This window comes from the organism of the source record quoted next, unplaced genomic scaffold (assembly GCF_019419815.1).
Source record: "Pyrus x bretschneideri cultivar Hongxiangsu unplaced genomic scaffold, Pyrus_bretschneideri_v1 Contig20, whole genome shotgun sequence".
Classification (NCBI taxonomy): domain Eukaryota; kingdom Viridiplantae; phylum Streptophyta; class Magnoliopsida; order Rosales; family Rosaceae; genus Pyrus; species Pyrus x bretschneideri.
The window spans coordinates 4,878,006-4,890,688 of record NW_025999502.1 but is presented as its reverse complement, the minus strand read 5'-3'; the positions used below and the strand labels follow the sequence as shown (position 1 = coordinate 4,890,688).

General features: G+C 32.6%; 1 protein-coding gene across 1 annotated transcript; it reads right to left on the bottom strand.

The window, feature by feature from the left end:
- Nucleotides 1–3,232: 3,232 nt before the first annotated feature.
- On the bottom strand, nt 3,233–8,045 carry LOC103945355 (cinnamoyl-CoA reductase 1-like). The gene is made up of 5 exons (XM_048583942.1): nt 7,603–8,045; nt 7,176–7,330; nt 6,120–6,305; nt 4,980–5,332; nt 3,233–3,677 (listed from the first exon to the last, which is right to left on the bottom strand). Exons 1-5 carry the CDS (start codon nt 7,739–7,741, stop codon nt 3,491–3,493), a joined length of 1,020 nt encoding a protein of 339 aa, XP_048439899.1. The 5' UTR covers nt 7,742–8,045; the 3' UTR covers nt 3,233–3,490.
- Nucleotides 8,046–12,683: the final 4,638 nt, after the last annotated feature.

Below are 12,683 nucleotides of genomic sequence, written 5' to 3'. Positions count from 1 at the left end.
AAAGAACTTATGATTTTTATTATGAATATGCATAACTAATTCTCTTTTTGCTAGGATGAGGCCACGAGCCTTAGCAAGAATATGTAGTTTCTCTTCAATTTGCTTATGATTATATGCATGCAGGTTTTCGAATTATTAATCACTAATATAAACTATCTAATTATCTTGATGCTTGATCACCATTAGGATGTTTAGAAAAGTAATTTGATGCAATTTTGGTCGGAGGTTGGTCCCTGAAATTGACGAAGGCTTCTTGTGATTAATATGTGCAAGTTCACTTAGGATGAATACCACGTCTTGAGGGTTGCGTGGTTTTTCAAAAGGTTTCACAAAACTTAATGAGTCATGCATGTTTAGATTTGATCTGAATACTACAGACGGATTGCATGTTTGATATACACTCTATGTTGGGGGTCCAAGTAGGCATATATTAGGAAAACCTAACCTTCGAAATATGTATGTATAAGTCATAAGTAATTGAGAGAACTATATAGGATTTATAAGGTGACGGCGGATCTCTAGTGCTTTCTTAATCTGATTTCTCCAAAACTATTTCCTTTTTCTTCATCTTTAACATTGCAAATTAGATTACTTTTATTAATTAAATTCGATTTAATTTAAGTTGGTTATAAAATCAATCATCTCAGTTTCTACTTTATAATAATTAATTGGAATTTGGTTTGCTTCAAATTATTTAATAATCCATGTGGAGAATGACCTTGCAAAAACCGTTTATACTACTATAACCGTGTCATTCTTGCAAGTAATATAGGAGTTTTTAACCCTTTTGCGTGTGTGGTAAAATCCCTAATAGTTCATGTGACAAATGCTTCAAATTGACAAAATATATCATAATTTAATACTTATCCTCTAGCTAATCCTTTGTTTACTAGACCAGACTCATAGCAATCTATCAAATACTTCATATTTCTCAAATGATTTTTTAAACACAGCATTTTGCATGAAAAAAGGTCTCTCTTGAATAATTAGGTGTCTACTTTTCTAATGTTACAACTTGAAAATTAACACCCTTCACTACACATAGTTCTTTGTATTTATTCAACTTTCATTAAGAATAGCTAAGTAAAAGAATATAATTTTTTTTCAATTACGCCTCTATTACGTAATGGTAATAAAATTGGTTCAGTCTCAATGTTATAGCTATATAATATATATATATATAGAAGGTTTTATTGTACGTAGAAGATGACTCACTCTAAACGTAGAATATATTACACCGCCGGCGCCAATCTATCTGCTTAGTGCATACTACAGAAAAGGGGGCAAAATATAAAGGAAGTCTAGAGACGGAGGAGAAAATTGCTTGTAATATTGGAGATTGGAGTTACGAGTCTACGCAACTATAAAATAAAATACAGCTGGTGGGGGTTAGAATTTGAACTTGAGTACGTACATTAAATGGGTGAAACTTCGAAGAAAAAATACCCCCTTTTTAATGGCAGGATGGGATGTTTGTTGAGCAGCAGCAACATTATGGTATCTTTTCAACCCTTCCTATACAGCCAATACATATGGTCAAATATGCACACTATTTATAATATGTTCTTCCCTATACCCTGGGGTGGATGGAAGTAGGGACCAAGGTGGTCCCAGGACCATCCGAGTCTGAAAAATATATATGTGAAGGTTTTCTGATGACCTTCCGAATGTTATTACAGGTCCCTTTTGTGCCTATTAAATGTTCGGTGCAATGCATGCTAGGCATATTTCGACATATTGCATTGACAATACTAGACAAGTTCTCTCTATATTACTCATCAGATTGTTTCGGCGCATGCCGATATCTGTTGACATGTGCATAACAAGCCCACCAAGTGAATAAATTGAATTTTTTTTTTTTTTTTTGAGCACTTCACGCTCTTTTCCTATCTAAAAAACTTGTATTTAACACTAGGATCCCCAAGGTTTAAATCTTGGATCTGTCGATGCCTATACCTATATTTATTACACACACACACACACATATATAGGAAAGTAATTTTCGCACACTCATTTTAACTTTTAACACGAATTTCTTAATTTATGATCATCGAATTAAATAATAAAATAAAATAAAGAGTCAGTATTAAACAAAGAAGTGTGTAACGCGAAAATGACTGAAAACCATTTCCTTATTAATATTTATATGGTATAATGCTCATGCAGGCTTACGAAATACATAGGCATGGCATCATGGGTTTTGTTTGGTCCTCATATAGTGGAGTTTCCCTTGAAAGGGTCAGCATTACAATTGAATATTTGTGACTGTTTAACAATATAATTAATCGACCAACTTCGCACCGCACGTGCTTCACCAAGAAACCAACCAATTGTTCCTTGGTCGGTAGGTTACGTGTATATATCTTTCCCTTCTATTATTCCACGCCTTTTTGAGTCATCCAATTACACCAGCCGCCCTACAATGGCATGCAATCCCACATTAGGAGGAATTTGAGGCCTCAAAGTCCTAAACTAGTTCAAATAATTAAATTCTTAATTGAAGTTGCAGATAGAGTTGGTATGTTGTCTGAACTGGAACCGGATTCTATCCGGATCTTAATAATCTGAGCCCAATGATCATTTGATCTGGACCAGTTGAAATTTGATACAACTGCTACAATTATTATAACTTTTAGAGGGTTCTCTTGTTTGTAGCTGTTGGATCAAATTTCAACGGCTCAGATCATTTGATCCTTAGGCTCAGATTATTGGGATCCGGAGGGGATCCAGTTCTGTTTGAACTAAACAAATATTCTCACTGATGTGATAGAGAGAGCATTGTTAGGAATTGTGAATCAAATACAATTGTCGCACTGTTAGAAAAAGTGATTGTCCTTCTATAATATTACATATTAAATGGTAACTTCCTAAATTGTATCGAAGTATTTTGAGATAAAAGATCACGCCTTCATATTAATAGTACATTGAAAATTCCAGACTGTTAAAACAATTTTGCACAATAGTATTTGCTTTCCTTTTAAATTTCTTTTTATCTGTTTGCTTATATGAAGAGAGTTTGTAGTGTACTGTGAATATGGCTCAGCACTCAAGTGTCACAAAATAAGTGAGAAAAAGTGTTTTTTTTTTTTTCAAATGCTCATTCACTTGTATAATAACACTTGATATATGAAGGTATGTTCTTGATACATTAAAAATCCTTTCTTATCATGGGGAAGTTTTCCTAAACTTATACCATGCAAATCTATAATTAGTTGGAAATTACGAACAGAAGTCAGAAAATTAACTGTTTCCAAAGATAAAAGATACTTTGGCTTAAGAGTCATTGACTTCATTGCAAAAATTTCTTTGGTTCTCAGAATTCAGAAATGGGATTGCAAACAACATCTTTCCTGAAAACCGTGCCCTTTCCTACAAGCTGGTATTAAAAATACCATTGCAGCTTTATTATAGGACCAAAATAAGATAAGTATTTAAACAAACAAACAAGTAAGGACTTGAACATATTCATGCTTCTTTTCTTTTTATAAGTTTAAGATTGAATTTTAATGGAATCTTGTTCTTGTTTTGTAGGGACTGGAAGGTGGCCCTTGTCCTGCAAGCTCTTGACAGTTTCATACAGGGTATGTTTGACTGGGGTGAACTCCAACCCTAAGTCTCGTAGCTTCTGGTTTGTGAACTTGTATGGTTCTGCTCTGGGTTTTCCATTATCTTTACACCTGCAAAGTATATATTTGACATATTAGTTTAATCACACAAAATAAAAAACACCAAGTAAACTAACAAAATGCAAATACATATCAGAACAAGCTATCAATTAGTACGACGCTAATTACTCTTTTAGATATGCTCAACAAAATATACAAAAGAAGTAAACCAATGATTAGCAAATATTTATTTATTTTTATTGAAATATAGTTTAAGAACACCAATTAGTCTTCATGCAGAAGCTAGTATTATTTCCTGAATTTTTGTTGACCCACTTCATTTCCTAAAGTGGGACCTAGTAATGGTGAAATATTGGCATCGTATATATTCCTAAGATCATTGAGAGCACTAAATCATTGAACTTGCAAGGTGGCCTAACAAAGGGGATAATTTTTTGGTCAAAAGGAATTTTTATAACAAAGTTCAGAAACACAAATTACAAAGATTTCGTAGCTAAAAGCAAAAAATAAAACAGTTCCAAAAAAAATATCGGTAGAGACAGGATATATAGGTAGGTAAAGAGAGTGACATATTGCAAAGGATAATAAACACTAAAGATAATGTCAGGGTGAGGTGGAGTCTTGTAGTAGGTAGGGCTCTTTAGCTCCACAAGTATATTTATACATCACTATTTCAACTTTTTTGGTGCTCTCAATTTTCAATTTGTGGATTCTTTTGTGTAGAAATGTCAAAGCTGGTACAACTACTACTGCCCCACAGCGCAACAAATCATGCAATTAAAAGCTTACACATGTCTTCTATAATGAGGTGTCAAATCATAAAATAAATCTTAGGATTTAAAATTTAGAAGTGGAGTAATATTCATATTGACATGCGTTGGATTATATATATATATATATATATATATATATATATATATATATATATAAGAGTAGCCTAACAAGTCTTACTAACAATTAAAAAACCTAAAATTCTAAAGTTGAATGTCTATTTGTAGTATGCTCAGAAGTTACTCAAGAAAATAAAGCCTAAACATTTGTGATCTTGTATGGCCAATTCTATGGACGTCCACCCTACATTAGATCAATGACTTAAGAGTCGTCTACGTATGCATAAACAAAAAAAATCAATGTCTTGAAATTGTCTAAGCATACATGGACGACTGTAATTAGCATTTCATTTTACCAAAATCTAACCAAACATCTTATCTTTATAAGAAACAAAAGTCACAAAACTAACCTAATAACAACATTAATAACAATCGTAAAAACAAGAAAATTTACTATGTATACTCAACCACTCAGTGAAAGGGTTTGTACCAAAATTGACAAGGATAACGATGTTACACTTACTTGTTGGGAATAGGGTATTCCGGGAAGAACTTTGCCAGGATTTCCACCACGTCACCCCGGTGGAGCACACTCTCAGCACAAAGATATCTGCCAGAGGCCGAGGGTGTCTCATAGACCAGAATGTGAGCCAGTGCGACGTCCTTAACATGCACATAGGCCTGAACTGAATTAGCATATGTATGGGTTGAGCCTGTCAGGTACTTGAGGATGTGAATGATGCTAGCGTTGACAGTTGGTTGCAAAAGTGGTCCTAGCACCAGCACTGGGTTCACCACCACCAAGTCCACCCCTTTCTCTTTGGCCTCAGCCCATGCTGCCTGCTCTGCCACTGCTTTTCCATAGCAGTACCAGTTCTACAATTTAATTTTTATGTGTTAATTCATTGTTAAATTATCAAAAGTAATCTAAATTATATGTTGGGTTTTTTCTATATTGATTTTTCTTTCCAAATTGTTTCTTTTATATTGATTTTGCATGTTCAACCAAGTCTATACTTATGCATCCCAATTGACCAAAAAAATTATTTTTAACTAGTAGATTTTTCTCCAACTTTCGATCACAATGCATGTGCATATTTCATTCACTACAAGAAAAGTGAGCAACAACTATCATATATGGTAATTATTTTGGTAGCTTTTGTTGGATAATAATGTCGTCAATAAGAAAATGGTGACAAAAGCCAAAAAAGGGTTATAGTTACATCAAAATGATGATTAATGCGTGTTTATATATATATATATATATATATATATATATATATTTAGTCACCATTTTTTATTTACAGCATCATTGTTACTTATTTACAAAAATAGTTACTAAATAGAGTAGTTGTTGCTTCTTTTTTTATTGGGAAATTTAATAAAAAGCTACCGGTACTGTTCACTTTAATGAAAAACCATATTTTTACACTAAAAAATCAATCATGATACTATTTACTTTACATTTTATTTTGTTCTTATCGTTAAAACTCAAAGTATTCAAACTATTTTCATTAATTTTTTTTATTTATTTATTATTTTGCAATGATTCTCTGCTGTGTTCTATCTAATATATGATAAGTATTTTATTGGTGATTTTTTATTTTTTTTTATTTTTTTGTTAATGAGAAAAGAAATTATATATAATTATGGTTCTGCTAACCTTGGTGTTCTTGCAAAATTCAAGATCACTCCAACACGACTCATCAACCACCACATCAGGACCCCTGGTGGGGTCCATGTACACCGCACCGATTGACGACGTGAAAACCACCCGTCTCACCTTGGCTTCCGCCGCTGCCTGAATCACATTCTTGGTTCCGTTCACTGCGGGCTCCACCATTTGTTCCTGTATATACATATCAGGTTGGAATGAATGCTATTTTTGGGATTGCATAATCATTTATTATTTCTAAAGAAAATAAAATGGGTCAAAATTTTTCTATTTCTAGTAAAAAGTACAGTGATTCATTATACATATTGTGAGACTTAGCTTTCTCCCTCACATATCATTTGTTCAAAATAAAAAAAATGAAAATTGAATTTATTATTTACCAGATTTAAGATAAATATTGACATACATGCATACTTCCGTTCTTTTTTGGTCAAACATGCATGTCTTATCAAATTTTTAATATTCGGAAGTATCTACTAACATCTATTTTTAAGACTCATATCAGACTTTTTTTTATTTTTTATTTTATTTTTTTTTATCTTACAAATTGAATGGTGTAGCATGATAATTAAAAAGAATACACTATTATTATGGCATTACAAATCAATAACAAAAAATGGTATTATTACTCAAGACACCATATTAACATTATACTAGCGACATATAGTCTCGTTTAAGTTTACTTTTTGTCCAAAAGTGCATCATGACAAAGTGGCAATAATAACTTCTATTAAAAAAAAAAATCTCAAAAAATATGAAAAAGGAAAAAAAATCCACCAAACCAATGTCCATCAACCAAATTTTCCTTTTCTTTCTTATCTTTCTTTTGGAGGTCCACAACATCACCATCGACAAGAAGTGCCGTCTGACAGAGAATCGCACTTATAATACTTATTGTTTAAGGATCCACAAAGCAATCAATTAGGGTGGAGGGCGTTGGTGAATGGTAAAGGACTAGAAGGAAAAAGCGTGCAGATTTTCCAGGATTTTCTCAGCAACCAAACAGAAAAGCAGAAGGGAAAGTCAAGGGAAAAGAAAACTCACTGGATCATCCGTGACAGGTGATGCTGTGTGAAAAACTCCATCACAGCCGTTAATAGCTTCTTTGAGGCTCTCATAATCAAGGAGATCAGCTCTGCACAAAGTTAGTCTCTCTGCAGCTCCTTCAAGCTCTCTCAAATGAGCATTCTTTGGGTCATCTATAACCAAAACCAAAATAAGAAAACCACACAAAAAATAAAGGATAAAAGCACAAAGAACAATGACTGATGCACACGTCTTGCAACACGGATGGCATGTTACTCTGTCAAGCTCTGAATTATATCTACCGAATATTTTGAAACAAGAACCGCACGTGCAAACATAATTAAGTAACCAATAATTATAATTCGGTCTCATAACAATGTAGAATTATCTATGAAATTGTGAATGCAGGCCTAGAAGATGTTAATGATTTGAAATTTTGAACTACCTGGGTTTCTCAAGGTTCCTCTAACAGTGTAGCCTCTTTCGAGCAATAGCTTCACCATCCAAGAAGCAATGAAGCCTCCAGCTCCGGTGACACAAATAGTTTGGCCGTGGCCAGAAACTGACGAGCTAACGGCAGGCATCTTGGTTATTAGCTTTGTTTTCGGACGAGATACGATAAAGATTTTCTTTTTCTTTTTTGGGTTGGTGGGAGAGAAAGAGATAAGAAAAAAAGAGACGAAAAGGAAAGTTTAAAGTGTGTTTGTGATGGGGGAATGGGGAGGCACAAAACAAGAACAGCGGCTTTATAAGGAGGAGAGAGCCCACCAGACTCACCTACCGCCGGTAGAAAGGTTCGAGAGAAGAGAGACATCCGTATGGCATTTAACCATTTGAACTATCTTACAAGTGGAACGGATCGAAGGAAAAATGTGACATGAGTAACATGACTTTTTTTCTTTCTTTCTTTAATTTGTAGAAAAAATGATATTTTAATTGGTGTTATTGGTGAGGTTTTAAATGACTGGTTTTAGAATTCTTACGTATGAATGCAATCATAGGGGTCGTAAATGACTAGTTTAAGAATTCTTACGTATGAATGCAATCATACCTTTTTTTAATATTTTATTTATGAAAAATATTAGGAGGTCACATTTAAGAAACAGTAGTCGTACTATCTAATATGACAAGTAATGTACATGTCATGTTAATTACTATTACATACAAAGCAAAGGATTTACTCTCATTGGATATTGATTATATGCATTTGTCACATATATGCTATACTAATGTGGTAAAAAAAAAAGTGATATCCTAGCAATTACTCTTCATTTAGATAAATACATACATAATATCAAATCTTTATTATAAGTGTTAACATGACATGTAATATTACTGTCGCACATCAAGAAATTCCATAGCATGACATAGAACGTGTTATTGTTTTGTTCGTAGGGAGAATTTTTCGATATCAAATTGGTTCGATGGTTTGGTTAAGTCACTTGGGATTAGGTTCTATGTTTGATTTATTCCAATTAATTTTGGTGTGCACCCAACATTAAATAGATCTGTTTTTCTTTTGTTGGAAATTATATCACCATTTATTTTAGGAAAATTTTTGAACATACATTATCTCATTCTACACTCATATTGTATTTAATTTATTTCTTTTGATTAAATATTACACCTCTTTTTTCTCAGTTGAATTTGGCCTTGCTTTTGATTTGTGGTTGGTCGCTGGATTCTATCGAGGTTGACCATGAGCAAGAAGACAGTGTGAGACAGTCGTAAGGAAACAAAAGATGGAGAAGAGGGGAGAGGTATTGGTTTATGGACACGAAAATATATGTTTACTCTTTCATTTTAAATGATTTTGACGGAGTTTTATTTATGGACTAAATTGCCAACGGTCTTTGATCACGTGGATGTAATTGCCGCCGTCAAAATATCAGGGAAGTACGGATCTATTTAGCTAGAGGAAGGGGTTATGTAATTTCTGTATTTTAAAGGACCCTCAACGGAAAACTCAATTTTAGGCTAAATTGCTAACGGTATTCACCAAAATGGTTAAATCTTAAATTTTTACAACATAAGCTTTCTTTCAATTACCATGTAATCACGAGTTAAGCCATTTACCTTTTAATATCTCTTTAAGTCCACTTTTATCACCTAAATTACCTTCATAAACTCAATCTAATACGTAAATTTATCTTTACATCTAATTAAAAAAGAGAATTGTTATTAGCACTTCAAAAATCTCATTTGACACTTCAAACTTTCTATAATTAGAAAGAAAAATACAATTATGAGGAATGTAAAATAAGATTTTTAGAGTGCTAATAACAATTCTCTTAAAAAAATAAAAATACTAAAAATAAACAGTTAAATGTCTCGAAGTCATCGAAGCAATGAGAAAACGCTGAACGGTGTAGGCAAATTCCGATTCTCTCTTTCTTCCATTTAATCAGCCGAGGAGTTGAAGTATTCAAAATATTTTCTTCATTTGATAAAATTTATTATTTTTCAATTGTATTGAATGTTGAAATAATTTATAAATTGCAAATCGTGAGAAAACTCGATTGGGTAAAATCATCATCTCAACGCTATCATTTGAATCGTTAAATGAGATTCGACACCCAAAAAGTACACTTGGAAAAATAATGGTCGCGTTGAAGTTTTTTTTTTTTTTTTTTTTTGGAGAATTGGACATTGTATTCCAAGACCCAAGGCCAAACAAAGATACAAAGAGGTCCACAAACTACATAAGTACAAAACAAAACAATGGACCTGAATAATACACACAAAAGAGCCCAAAACAAGTTTTGGGGCCCAAGACAAACACAGACAAAACTATAGAACTCCCTAGAACCTTGCAATCCCCTCCAGTTGCTGGAAATGTCGAGAGCCACCATCACAATCCGTCCAGCACTCCGACCAACTAGTGCTCCAACACTGCAGAACATCCACGCCCGCGCAAACCCACGCCCCGAACTGCCATCAAGCAGCCACCGCCCAGAAACGAAGATCTGGTGACTCCTACAACCCATAACAACCCTCGTGCCGATACTCACATTGAGACATAAGTCTCATTTTGTGTATTTGGGCTAGTTAAGTAAACTACTTTAGAAGGAGAGATTTTGGAATGAGGATCCTCTCCAAATCCTCAAATTGTATTCGTTCATCGTACATTGTCAGAAATCATTTTAAATACTTTTATTTTAAATTAAATATGAATATTACTTGATAAAAACTGATCGCACGATATACAATGAATCATTTTAAATACTTTTATTTTAAATTAAATATAAATAGTTCTTGACAAAAATTGGTCACACTGATATATGATGAACGGACACGATTTGAAGATCCTCAGGATCCAGAGAGGATCATCCTGGGAGATTTTGTGCCTTTAGTTCTCAAACGTTGTCATCATGTCATCACTATATTTGATTCTTTAAAGAAGGCATTTCAAATTAGTTGTGTCATGGTGAGCCAATTACTGAGTAAGGATCTATAGATAAAAATTAAAAAAAATTAAAAAAAAAAATAGTTTCAATTGCATATCATGTGATGGTAATTGTACAATAGTGTAAAACAGATAATTCACATCTAATAGTTAAATTAGGTGTAAGTGAAGCAATATGGGTTCAAATAAAATTTCCATATAACAAATCCAATCCAGTTTTCTATATTTTTGCTACTAAGATTAATTTATCCAAATCATGTGCATATGTTTCAGTAATTTCTAATAAGTTTTTTCTTCTTTGTCTTTTTGAAGTGGTAATCTTCCTTTTTGGTGACTCGAACACTCTCAAATATGTCAAATACAAAAGAAATAAGTGCAAATACACATATGCATGATAGTCATCTGAGTTAACTTTTAGATGAAATCATTTAGAAAAATAAAAGGAGCATTGTAGATATGGCAAAATTTTCATAATCCTTCGGTGTTTTGTTATTTTTAAAAGTCGTGAGAAAATTTAAAAATAAGTAAGCCTATAAATATTTACTAAACAGATTTAATGTTTCACATTGAAGTGACACAGTTTTTAGGAAAAAAATAATCTCAAACTGGACCTTAATAACGTGTGATTGGGTATCAACTACCACTTTGGCACTTCAATTTTTTTTTTCAAATGCTATTATTCTGAAGGGGAAATAATGGTGTAAGGTGAAATGACCTGAAATGTCAATACAAAGCGAAAGTCAAAACTTTTATTTGGGGCAAAGGTAAGAGAGTCCGGACTCAACAACTATTTTTTTACAAGACAAGGCCTTTGGAGGGAAGAATCATTGACAATAGGGGATCTCCAAAGAGACTCTTAAACCTACCTAACTTAAAGCTTCAATACTAAAGAGTCATTATTCCTTTCATGACGACATCATGTGACATTATTTTACTATACTGTGTCAAAATTCAACCGTTCATGTTTTTTATTATCATTTAAAGTTATAACTTAAAGCTTCAATACTAAAGAGTCATTATTCCTTTCATGACGACATCATGTGACATTATTTTACTATACTGTGTCAAAATTCAACCGTTCATGTTTTTTATTATCATTTAAAGTTATCTTTAGAAAAATTAATTAAAATTGGAGACTGTTAAACAATCCATATGTGTGGAATAAATTGGTGACCACTATAACCCATAACATCTTCATAATCAACTTTCAACTTGCTTGATTCATCTGGATGATTAAACAATTTTCTAATCGAATAAAATTCTTCAGTTTGAATGATGATTTTTAGATGATGACAAAGAAAAGGAACAATTTGCATTATCAAGTTTTTACGATTACATAATGTCATATCAATCATGTAAAAAATAATGACTTCTTACATGTAAAAGTCAAGTCATATCCATCATATCCATGCTAAACCACCAAGTTCTCAAGGCTACTTTTAAAGCATCCTCCGCATATTGTACTGGGAAATTTTACAGTACTCCTACATAAAAAGTATTTGTCAATGCTTAAATAAACTACAAAATCTCTCTAATTTTCTCGAATTTCTTAACTTTTAGAATTCTTTAAAATCGATTCCTAATTAAATACACCTGGAATGTTATAAATTCTTTAAAATCTTAATTGAATACACCCGGATTTCTAAGGATTTTAATAAACTATCTTAAAATTCTGATTGAGTACCCTTTAAATTTAAGAGAATTAATTAAAATTCTGATTGAATACCCGTATATTTATTAATAAAATTAAATCCTTCAAATTCCCAATTGAAGACACTATAATGTTTGAACTACAAGCCACTTAATACTATGGTCTACTGGTATTCCTCTTCACTTATAAGTGAGAGGTCTTAAGAATTCTTGCCAAAGGCGAAATCGAATCAAATTATTATGGCTCACACATATCTCATCCTTTGCAAATAACATATGTTCACCACTTAAACTTCATAATCACAACCGTCAATTTCTTATTCTTTATTTGAAGATCGCACCTATCCAAAAATCATTTAGAATCGAAGATCATTTGGTCATCCAAATGTATGGACTAAATGAGTGGTTCATCACGAATATGTCATTTGGTACTCATATCGTCGTTGGTTTGTTCCATACATTTGGATGCA